The 12409-nt window shown below is 38.7% G+C and overlaps 2 protein-coding genes across 4 annotated transcripts; both read left to right on the forward strand.

Annotated features, from left to right (window-relative positions):
- The first annotated feature begins 1815 nt into the window (after positions 1 to 1815).
- On the forward strand, positions 1816 to 4241 carry LOC140768912 (uncharacterized). 2 transcript variants are annotated; one of them, XM_073109383.1, is made up of 2 exons: positions 2633 to 2773; positions 2928 to 4241. In XM_073109383.1, the coding sequence occupies exon 2, from the start codon at positions 2996 to 2998 to the stop codon at positions 3605 to 3607; it is 612 nt and encodes a 203-aa protein (XP_072965484.1). In that variant the 5' UTR covers positions 2633 to 2773; positions 2928 to 2995; the 3' UTR covers positions 3608 to 4241. The 2 variants fall into 2 exon arrangements, with proteins under 2 accessions (XP_072965483.1, XP_072965484.1); XM_073109382.1 differs by having other exon boundaries at positions 1816 to 4241.
- Positions 4242 to 9215: 4974 nt separating this feature from the next.
- Positions 9216 to 10649, forward strand: LOC140768728 (protein CYTOKININ-RESPONSIVE GATA TRANSCRIPTION FACTOR 1-like). Of its 2 annotated transcripts, none has more exons than XM_073109115.1 (3): positions 9216 to 9473; positions 9590 to 9955; positions 10053 to 10649. In XM_073109115.1, exons 1-3 carry the CDS (start codon positions 9351 to 9353, stop codon positions 10392 to 10394), a joined length of 831 nt encoding a protein of 276 aa, XP_072965216.1. In that variant the 5' UTR covers positions 9216 to 9350; the 3' UTR covers positions 10395 to 10649. The 2 variants fall into 2 exon arrangements, with proteins under 2 accessions (XP_072965216.1, XP_072965217.1); XM_073109116.1 differs by having other exon boundaries at positions 9245 to 9473; positions 9578 to 9955.
- The last annotated feature ends 1760 nt before the right edge of the window (positions 10650 to 12409 follow it).

A 12409-nucleotide genomic window follows, 5' to 3' on the forward strand; every position in this document is an offset into this window, starting at 1 on the left:
CTCAATTTGGTCGAGTTTCAATTGAGTCTAATTTGAGCTTAGCTAGTGTTAGAGGATATTTAGACACATAATAGTTTTCAAATAATATGTTGATTAAGTAGATCAATTGTTCTACGGATGGATCAAATCTATTTATTTGCTAAAAAGTTTGTGGAAAAAATTGATCAAGCATGTCCCTTTTTAAAGCTCATTAAAACATTTGAAAATGGCTTGAAATATGTTGTGGATAGGTTAGAGCTGGGCGGTCAAGTTGAGTTATGATTGGGTTTGTCGGAGTCATGAACTCACTTGATGGGTTGGTTTAACTAGTTGAATCTAGTCAGAGTTGCTTGGAAGGCAAGTCATCTAAAATAAAGTAGCCATTATAAATGAGGTGTGGTGAGCACCCTAAAACATCAAGAAAAACTATGCTAATTTTCTTTCTCTCCCCCTTAGTGATGCACCTTCGATATCTCCTTAACTGCAATCCTTACTCTTAACTTTCTCACACTACCCCTTCACCATCTTCACTGTGCTATCATTGTAGCCACCCCAATTTATCTCCCTCCAAATTTTCTCAATTATTATCCAATCGAGACCCTCTTCGACCTCAAGCCCTACTAGCAGTCATCTCCCTTACCTCAACCATCACCATCACCATAACCCACCTCAACTTGGTTTCACCAATAGCAAAACTCACTTCATTAGCCCGTAATAGTGCCGGCTACTACAAATTATAAATTGAGAGGAAAGTTGAACGGCACAAGTTCAACACTTGGTTATAAGAGTAAAACAACACTATAATAAAAACATAATATCAAGCCCTAAGATATAACTAGAAAAATATCATCTCAACTTCTCACTGGAATATACTTAAAGAAAAAAAAATTTATGGAAGCCAAAGTATTTTAATTTTTAGGTGAGAATGAGTATTAGTAGCCAAGGATAATACCATAAATCAAGTTACTTTGCTATTAAGAAAGAAAAAAAGAGATCTTTCTATAAAGAAAAAAAAATGAAAGAAAGAAAGAAAGAAAGCCCTTTTTAATTTGTCTTCTGATCTTGATTCAGTCACAGGTAGTATTCAATTTGTCAATTTAGTTGAGATAATGCTATATTAATGCGTCTCTCTCTCTCTCTCTCTCTGCCGACTAAAAAAAATCTGAAACCGTGACCAATCTTTCTTTACATTGTTCCATGAGGTCAGCTTGAAGGTCAATTCTGTAACTAGCTAAATAGCTACATAGGTCAAGATGAAATAAATAGAGCCCATGGCTCTAAGCCCGGCCCATTTAATGGTAGTCCACGGCCCAGTTTTTTAGGCACTGAAGTCGGCAAATCTCCTGAACACGTCGCCGATACTAGAAACTTCGTTCGATAAAACAAGTGGCCCGATTAGCACGTGCTCGAAAGATTTCAAATCCCTGCGAGGTTGCAAAGAAAGACATCATTAGCACGTGAGAAAATGTCCGTTTTTTCTTCCATCTTTTTTTTTAATTGTTTCTATTCTATTATTAGAATCTCGTCGCCATCTAATCTTATTCTAGATCTACACTAAGTATTTCATTCAATGATTGAGAAAATTGAATCTAAGACATTGCACGATGTCTTTCTGATGCAAACTATAAACTAGTATGTTTAAATTCAACAATTATTAGAAAGCGAGAGCGACCGAACTGGAGCAGATCCATCAACGGCACGGAGGGCAGGAACTTGCTACTTGGTGGCAGCTTTCGATTGGCTCCCAGATGGTACAAAAGATTTAGGCACTGCAGAGGATCAGCTGCACTTCTAATGGGAGTGCTCGTGCGACGCACTGTACGTTTCAGATGGAGTTGGGTAGGAGAAACCTCGCTTTATTCGACCTATCGCGAATAAAAACATGGGATAGGAGATCGGTTGCGGGATATTCCTGAAACTATTCCAATATCGGGCGATATTCCTCTCATTGTACGACTATTCCCACCAACAACTACGAGTCAACTACTCTATTCCACCCACAGCTCACGCCTCACAGTCCGTCTTTCCAGATCCCAATATACTTTCTCTCTTCTGCAACCAAGACCCCAGTACGATCCTTGAGAGTTGAGAAACCAAAAAGGAGCCACCTTTAATGGCTTCCTTCACGTTATCCGTCTCCACACCTTCTCCCAAAGAACCCACCTCTACCAACGTCGAAGAAGACCACCCGAACCCCACCACGGCTCTCCTCTCCGCATCTTCCGTTAAGTCCACTTCGTCTTCTCGCTCCCCTTCCGCTCTCCTCTTCTCCTTCCTCGTGATCACCACATGCATCGCCATTGCCACCGCCGCCGGATTCGCTTTCCTCTTCTTCAACTCCTCCTCGAATCATTCGCCCGACTTATCCGGAGCCAGCTCTAACGCCGTCTCTGATCCACCTTTGCAACCCCAACCGGCGAAACCGACCGCTCGTCCCCTGGCCAAGCTCAAGCGCCCGGTTGTAATCCTCGTTTCTTCTGATGGGTTTCGATTTGGGTACCAGTTTAAGACCCAAACGCCCAGTATCCATCGGTTGATCGCGAATGGGACCGAAGCTGAGATGGGTCTAATCCCAGTTTTCCCCACTCTTACGTTTCCCAACCACTACTCCATCGTCACAGGCCTCTACCCTTCGTTCCATGGCATCATCAACAACCACTTCGTTGATCCGGAGACTGGGGAGGTGTTCACTATGTCCAGCCACCAGCCGAAGTGGTGGCTTGGAGAACCGCTTTGGGAGACGGTTGTGGACCAGGGATTCATTGCCGCCACTTACTTTTGGCCCGGCTCCGAGGTAAGCAAAGGTTCTTGGAATTGCCCTCCTAAGTATTGTCGCCATTATGATGGCTCTGTGCCATTTGAGCAAAGAGTAGATACTGTTTTGAGCTACTTCGATCTACCAAGTGATGAAATCCCTGTGTTTTTCACTCTTTATTTTGAGGACCCAGATCACCAGGGCCATCAAGTCGGTCCCGATGATCCCGAGATCACAGCCGCAGTATCCCGGATCGATGACATGATTGGTAGATTGATTGGGGGATTGGAAAAGAGAGGAATTTTTGAGGATGTGAGTATAATCTTGTTAGGGGATCATGGAATGGTAGGTACTTGTGATAAAAAACTGATTTTTCTTGATGATTTATCTCCATGGATAAAAATTCCACATGATTGGGTTCAATCTACTACCCCGTTGCTTGCAATTCGGCCTCCAGATGGTATCTCAACGTCTGAAGTTGTAGCCAAGATGAATGAAGGATTGAGCTCAGGGAAGGTTGAGAATGGGAATTATCTTAAAATCTTCCTTAAAGAGGATTTGCCCGGTCGTCTGCATTACTCTGCAAGTTATAGGATTCCTCCGGTCATTGGAATGTTGGAAGAAGGTTACAAGGTGGAGTTGAAGAGGACGAAGAGAAATGAATGCGGAGGAGCTCATGGTTATGACAACAAGTTCTTCTCAATGAGGACTATCTTTATAGCCCATGGACCTCAGTTTGAGAGAGGCAGGAAAGTGCCATCTTTTGAGAACGTGGAGATATACAATTTGATTGCTTCCATTCTTAAGTTAGATGGAGCTCCAAACAATGGTTCGGCTTCATTTCCTGGTTCAATTCTGCTATCAAGTGCTTAATGCATAAAATGAGGGGTAACCTGAATGGAGAATAGACCACTTCGACCATCAACATGGTATAGCTGTAGAGTTCTACAAATGTCAGGAATAATTCCCAATATCAGGGTCCAGAATTCAGTAATAAGAGAAATGATTATAGCATTTGATTGCACCATTGAGACTGCTGATGTCAGTAATAACACAGAGGGCTTCAACTATCTGACCAGAGGGTTCTGAGAGGCATCTAATCTATCTTGCGCTGCCTTGCATGTTCTTATGTGAGACATATATTGGAGCTGCTCTGCTGTGAGTCTGTGACCCATTATATCGTGATAGCCTACCCACTGTTCTTCATGCTATTGATTGTTCTCAGAATATCTTGAGATGCTTCTCTTGTCTATCAGAGCTATTATAGAAACTGATATAATTTCCGGTTGAAACAAATACTTCTTGTTGCCATTGGACATGTAAGATTCATTTATGTTATCTGGCCATGATTTTAGAAAGTATTCTCTTTATGTTGGTATATTGTCTAATATCTCCTCTAATTTGTTGTTTCTGTGGTGTCTTTAATATGTGGGACAATGAAGGCCCCTGTATTGTCCAAAGTCACCTTATAGGTACTGTCTTTTTTCAACATGATCATTTGGTTTCATTGTGTTTTTTTAACTTATTCATTTCTCTTGGTAATATTTGCAACTAAAGCAATGCAATTGTATCTTCTTCAGATACAAATATAAATTCGTAGTTGAATTTCTTGTTAGCTAATGTTTTAAAATTAAGCATAGTGCTATGATTTTGCTTGTGTGTCGAAGACATCAAAGAAAAGTTCTAGCCTTTTTCATAAGCTTCTTATGACAGGCCACAGGTGAGATGCAGGTCGTAATCTAACATCAGCAACTTCAATGAAACAGGGCTGCGGCCTTTTGGTCAAAAAAAATATATAATAAATCTACATCACTATTGGGTTATAAGCATCTGAATGATGAATATATCTGGTCCATCATACTGATATATGATAAAACCGTTGTTTTGATTTGAAAACATTAGGAATATTCATTCAGAGTAAATCAATTTACTATATATGCAGGAAAAATGGAATATTTTTCTGCCTTTCTTCTCCTTGCTGGTGGTTGTGAATTGTATTCAATGATGCAATTTCTTCTGATAAAGAGATGAGACTTACTGTATATGCAGGAAAAATGGAATATTTTTCTGCCTTTCTTCTCCTTGCTGGTGGTTGTGAATTATATTCAATGATGCAATTTCTTCTGATACAGAGATGAGACTTACTGTAAGTAGAATGGCTCACACTAAGACAAGTCTGCTTCATCTTAATTTTGTTCCTGTCCTCCATGGAACCTGCACACTGAAATTTTATGGCTCTGAGCAATCCTCCATATGACTTGGATTTTTGTGTTCAAAAGTTCATATATGTACAGAATGTAAAGAATGATGCAGATAATATTGACTTGAATACTGAATCATGTGGTTAGTTATTAGGAATTACCAGGTTAGTGGTTCATAGGATATTAGGATGTTAAAGTCGCCATTTATATTTTCACTTCATGGTTATAATTCAGTGTTTGCATATTCCATCTTCAAGTTATTATGGCAGGGAGGTCTCTCTTTCACGAGAGGTCTTTTTTCTGTTCCTCTGAGTCTGCCTGAAACTTCATGCAGGAATGCTCTCCAGGTTGTTCATGTGTATGTAAAGCATAATAACATACTAGTACTTGAAACTTTCTGAAAACAGCCTCTGAAACTATATGAAACTTTCTGAAAACTGCCTCTGAAACTAAGTCCACCAGTCATCTTCTAAATTTTGATGTTGTCATTTTCGGTGAGGAAGAAATTAGTAACTTCCTAAATATTGTAACAAAGTTGAGGGAGAATGTTATTAAAATGTTTTAAAAAAACATGGATAAGAATATGCCAAAGAAGGGAGATAACACCGTAAGAACCGACATAAGTACCTTCTTGGTTGGAATATGAAGAACATGAAAGGCTGTCCTAAGACAATCGGACAATTGCCGGTAAGAACATAAAACTTGTTCTCTTTCATAATTACTGCACTTGAATTTGGTTGTCTTTTGCAGGAAGAACACCAAGAGGTTGTTAACATAAAGAAGCAAAACAGAGGAGACCAAACTCACTTTAGATGAATACAAGTCTAAGGAATTTACAAACTGTGTAAGCATGACTACCTTTGAATCTATCATAGGCTTAATTATAGTACATCCGACAGACTCTTTATCACTTAAACCAGCTGTGTAAATGTTATGTATCTACTGTTATTAAGGCTTATCATCGATCAGACTTTGCAACTCGGTAATGTTGTTAGTCATATCCAAAGTTATGGACTAAAATATCTGTATGGTGTCACTGGACTGTGCTGTTGGAGAATTCAGAGAAATTGTAGGCATGAACTGGCATATGGCTTTGTGATTACCTTGTTCAGGGTATGTTGTTCCAAAAGAATTTAATGTCATGGCCTACTTCCAAGCAGTGCAGCTGGATCCTTCCTCGTTTGAGGACCCTCATCATTTCAATCCTTGGAGATGGCTTGTGAGTTTTAGAACTCAGTATGTCAGATTGAACTAGTTGTAGTGATCAACTTGATGAATTTTACACCACTTGATGCTCTGTTGTGCAGAACTCAGCTGGCCTAAAGAAGACAAATAACCTCATGCCTCTTGGTGAAGGATTAAACCTATGCCCAGAGGAAGAGATTACAAGGTTGAAGATGGCACTGAAGTATGACGACTGGGATGCTTGCAGAGCCTGACTATCCAATGAGCGCCCCCTTCATCAACTCCGATACCAGTCTACCGATCAAAGTTCGCGGGATATCGCATTAGAAGACAAATGCCTAACAAGTGATCTTAAAGTACTAGTTAATCTAGACATTGAGCAAGTTTCTTGTACTCAGGTTGAAATGAGATCAAATAAGATAAAAATGAAGAACAACAAGATCTCTCACAATGAGCTAGGCCTAAGCTTATTATACATAAGCAAAGGATATAAACAACATGTGTCTAGATCTCACTTGATTGTGTAAATGATCAGTTGTCATAACTGAAAGAAAAAAGATAATAATAACAAGATCACACAGACAGGGGGGCCATCGAATCCACAGAATCCAGTAGGGCCAACTTTCTTCTTGGTCCCTTTCCTAATTTGGCATCTTGCATGGCCCCCCCCCTTCTCTTCTCCTTCCACTTTCCTTCCAATTTCAATGTTTAGCCAAACAAATTAAATGTCTGTTTTTTTAATCATCTGAACTACTAATCTTGCAAGATGCCAGTAGATTTATTATGTGGAGAGACGGTATGTATGATCGGTAAAATGACAGTAAACAGAACGGCCTACGCATGAAGACAATCTTGCATTATGGTGGTCCTTGTAAGCTGATGTAGATGATAAAGTTTTAGCAGCTCATCCACTATGTCCATGTTTAGTGCGAGTTTCTTGATCATGTGACTTGTGATCTAGGTGCTTTGAAAGGGCTCCTTTGTGGGGATTTATAATGTACTTTCGTCCTTTCTATTCTCAATTTAAATTCTACTAACTTCGATATCTAGAGATAAAGGGAATTCAATCAAATCAGACTACCAAGTGGTCCAAGGTCTGATTACTACATTGAGAGACCATCTGACAAAAATAAAAAATAAAAAATAAAATCTCTCTTTCTTCTGAACTTAGCATTAGAAGTTTTATTTGCTTAATTGGGATTGAGTTCCATATGACAGGATCTGAAATGGATCAAACCTCAGGGGAAGTTTTGTTTTTGTATCATGTAAAGATGGTTTCTGATAAAGCTATGGCATCTCAGGAGTGCTGATTGGTTTTCTGAGTTTGTTGGTCATTGAATTGATGTTGTCTTCTCTCTGCTGCTCTGCATAGCTTCTGATATGAGATATTTACTAGAAGACAGTCAAATCTGCCACTTCTCAGGTTATGTCAACTAGAACATAGCTTCCATTTAGGTCAATCTTGGACCTCATCTTATGCTCCATTACCTCTTGCTTCTCTGGCATTGCATCTATCTATGCCCTTTCCTATGTTTTTCAGTACAGTGAAATGGTGTTAAGTTAACTAAACACACCCTCGGAGAGAAGTAAAATAAGATAACAAGAAGCCTTAAAAAATCCTCAAAATTATGGGGTGTAACGTAGAAAAATGTGGCCTTAGTTGAACCATAAGTCTAGTCACACAAATCTATCTATCTATCTATCTATCTATCTATCTATCTATCTAGTATTTGAAAAAAAAAATTGAAGAGAATCCTTGGAGGCGTGTGTCCTCCTGGACCACGTATTTTTGCTCCTGTGCCAAAATAGTACTGGATTAAGACATTGATCACCTAAAACAATTAAGTTTGTCCTCATTTATCTACAATGTAAGGGTGCATAAACAATTGAGAAAATTTCCACATCTTTATTTTTATTCTATTTCTGTGGTGGTGGTTATTATTGCATCTCTCTGCCTATTAACTTGTAAGATTCCTAGGTTTAGATTCTTTTGCATGCTAGCATTTAAAAGTGAACTCGAGTTATTTGATGGCTACTATTCTTTTTGAATAATATTATGGCCACAAACACTTTATCTGAGATAGAAGTTATTAAAGATTAATAAATTGATAAGTCATGCTGTTTGTAGAATATCTTTAAAATGTTTGTAATAGTTACTTTCCTTCTCTACTATAGAAAATGGATTGTTTTTAATTATGAGATAGATAGAGAGATCTCAAGGGAGAAAGATCTAGAGAGAGAGAGAGAGGGTCCATGTAGCATGGAGAGGAATGTCTTGTAGCACCAACCAATGCCACTTTGGATTTGCAGACCCTTCTGAAAGTTACACTTTCTTGGACTCACTCCACAATTGATCCCTATGCCTTAAAATATTTTGGCATTGAAAACTTTCACCATCATCATCATCTCTCTATGCCCAAGAGTGATTCAAACACCTTATACGTATCCATCCTAGATATCATTCAAATCCATCACACTTCCCCTCAAATTAAGGGGACAATGTTATCTAGGTACTGTCCATCTAAAAAGCATGAAGTAGATATATGTTCATCAATCCATATCAATAACAACGAGGTAAAATCCCAAAGGCAGTCGAGTGGGATAGATAAAAGTCTCTACGCAAAGAGGTCACGAGTGTAAGCAAATAACCCCAGTTGTATGGGCTCATCTGAATGGAGGTATATGAGTTTAATGGATGATATATCTCTTTCAAGTAACCAGGCAGAAGACATCTAGCCGTTTTTCTTTTTCTTGGGTCTTCTCCTTTCCCAGTGAATGGCAAAATCTAAAGTTAGATTTAGCTTGGTTGGATGAAGGGCTAGTCCTGTCTCTTAGCCTGCCCTAGCATTTAATGCCCTTTTGGCTAGAGAGAGAGAGAGATGGCTTCAAGCAAAACCCCATAATAATTTTCAGAGACACCTGCAGGCGGGGGGGGGGGGGGTTGATGACCAAGTTGGAATTTAATGTACAGTGGAATACATTAAACTTTTCCCTTTTAACTTTTTAGCCATTCCTTTTGTGCTATGTGATGTCTCTCTCGTGCTAGTAAAAGGGATCACGTGAATTCCTTTCTGAAGACCCCCCCTCATTGGGTTTTTTTTTTGTGTGTGTGTGTGTGGTTATTTTTCTCTTATAAAAAGGGAGTTCTCTCTCTTTATGACACTACTTTGATCAAAATCCTAGTCCTTTTTGTTAGTTGCCCTTTTCAACTCTCCTTCTCTAGATTCTATATGAGCCATATTTATACTATCCCTCTAGTAGAGGGAGATCAATATGATCGTCAAACTCATACTCCTCCATTGCCATATAACTTCTTCTACCAAGAAGCAAATGATGGAGTACTACAAAAGGAGGTAACCGATCTAATATTTCTTTCGCCCTTAGTTCTTACAATAAGTGATATGAAAAGAAAAAAAGTAATGATAAGTGCACGATCTGTTCGTCTAACTCCTTGTAGCCTGGAGAGCAGCATATGATGGTGAGTGGATCAAGTGATGGGCTAGTGTTGTTCCCTACCAATGAGAGCAGTAGCAGCAACGATATAGTGAAGCAATCTTTGGGTGATCTATATGTTGTAGACAAAGATCTGCATGGCAGCAATAAGTGGATGTCTTCCAAGATGAGATTTATCAAGAAGATGATGGAATTTAAACCGCGAAGAAGTATGCAAGTACTAGTTCAGGATGAAGAAGGTGAAGTACTCGGTCGCAATGGAAGCATAAACAACGATAAGAACAATAACAACAATAATTCTCCGATTGGTATCATTAGAGTGTGCTCAGATTGCAACACGACGAAGACTCCTCTATGGAGAAGTGGCCCTCGAGGCCCCAAGGTATGGAAAATTTTCCGACGCATGCAAATCATCTTGTTCATTTCTAGTTACTTATAACCTCAACTGCTCCTCCATCTTAACATATCCATGGTTGCAGTCTCTTTGCAACGCTTGCGGGATAAGGCAAAGGAAGGCGCGAAGAGCCTTGGCAGCAGCAGCAGCTGCTGCTGCTGCTAATGGCGGATTGATTCGTAGTGATACACACAGCAAGGTGAAGAAGGAGAAGAGAGCAGATCATGGTGTGGATCGCACTGTTCCATTCAAGAAACGGTGCAAGAACTTTCCTGATCGTAGTAATTCTGATCAAACTAATGCTTGTTTCGCCGACGACGTGACGATAAATTTGAGCAAGAATCCGGCTTTCCATCGCGTTTTCCCGCAAGACGAAAGAGATGCAGCCATCCTGCTGATGGCTTTATCTTGTGGACCGGTTTCATAGCTGAGGTAGTCCTTTCGTTATGACTTATGAGTGTACTAATTAATAATATGCTTGTGGTGTGATAGGAAGTAGGAGGAATAAACTGAGAGAGTTAAATGATGAGAGAAGAGATTTTTCTTCTTCTTCTTCTTCTTCTTCTTTTTTAAGTTCATGTAGTAGAGTGATTCCTATTATTGTGTTCTTTTGTTGGTTTTTGTAGTAGAGTTTGTAGAGTGATCGATTAATGTGTAATGTTCTTAAGCTTCTTATTGATCATCATCAATGCATGATTCCTTTCCTTCTGTTGTAACTTAACATCTGGTGAATTATAAGTTTTGTACACTAGTAGCTAATGCAGAAGCTATTTGTTGGGAAATGAAGTCCAGATGCATACCCCATTAAATCATGATTCCAAGAAATGTTTGTCGACTAGCATTGCAATGTTTGTCGAGTAACATGACATAAGTCCAGTAAGTTTCTAGTGCTATTATCTTCAGAAAGATGTTCTCCAACATCTATATCTATATCTATATATGACCCATAACCAAAGTAATGGGCTTATATCATACTATAATCACTACATTGTTGCTACTTTTATATATATATATATAACAAAGTTATATAATTTAATATACAGGTACATCATTTGTACTATAAACCCTAAAATGGCAGAAGCCTTGTCTACTAAAATATCTATTTTCTGATAAGAAATTGGGAAAAAAAAACTCAGACCCCACAAATACTTTAGAAGAGTCAAAACTCAAACTCAAGATATACTTTGGAGCCATGAATCATCCTGATCCAATGAAATTGACACGACATGATAAGATATCCAACAAACCCACACAAAAAGAAGAAGAAGGAACTATTATTTGAAAATTGTCAAATTGAGAGAAGTAGATAGATAGCTGTAGATGTTTGGGCTTCTCAGGGTGATCTTTGTCTCCATTTGGGCTCATGGACAGTGCTCTTCTTCTTCTATCCTGACTAGACTATGCAAGTTGATTCCAAATGCTTGGTTAAAATACTTGATTTTAATCCTCGGTTCCAATTTGCCCAGATGTATGTGTTTCCAGAGACAATTCTTGGATTATTATTTGGTCAACTTGTGGAGTTAGCAAATGCCACACCTAGGAAGAATTAGAGTCAATTCACTCTTTGTCTCCATTTCACCATTTGGCTCAGATTAATTCCTTTCCTTTTCTCCTTCCCTTAGCGTGCCAATCAATCCAACGGTCTTAAAGGTATCAGATACGTGCGATCAATACGTTGGTGCAAACCTATTTTTGTCTGGTAGTAAGATATCCCTACATACATACGAATTGCTGAGGATCCACTCCCATATAAGTAAATGGGCCTGTAGTAACTGGATCCAGTATCTTGGCCCATTTAAGTACTTGGAAACTTTAGAGTATAAGTTTGGGGCACTATAAGTTAAAAACGAGATAGAGCACGGGTATAATAGTTAATTTATTCAGCTAACACAATACTCCATCACCAGTTTTATCATCACTCTAATTGCCTTAAGTGGAATGCTTAATTTAATTAATGAATAAATTAATCAAAGATTAGGCATGATCACCAGCTCCAAAGTGTAGTCACTAGGTAGCCCATTGGGGCTGTCAAATTGCCATTGTTTAGTACCAAAATAGTTAGCATAATCCTCCAAATTTTCCCATAAAATAATGATCACATCATGGATATCTTTGGCTGGTAGCCAATCAAATCGAGTCATTAAGAGCATCTATCTTTAGTGTGTCAGGCCATTGATTAAAGAGAGGAGGATGTGATAAATAAAAACAAAATAAATGATAAAAAAATTAGATTAAAAAAATTAAAATAGAGGAGTATGGAGGGGAATTGAAATGGTCACATCATGGGGTTTGATATCCCACCTAACTTTTGTACAACTAGTACCAATCCAAGGGTTATCTAACTTTGAAAGAGAAAGGTTACACGAGAGAGGGATTAATTGAATACTAGTGGGGTGGTACCTAGGCAGTAGTAGACTAATTAATCTCAATTATGACAACAAA

This window comes from Typha angustifolia, chromosome 10 (genome assembly GCF_048772165.1).
Source record: "Typha angustifolia cultivar Huaian chromosome 10, ASM4877216v1, whole genome shotgun sequence".
Lineage (NCBI taxonomy): Eukaryota > Viridiplantae > Streptophyta > Magnoliopsida > Poales > Typhaceae > Typha > Typha angustifolia.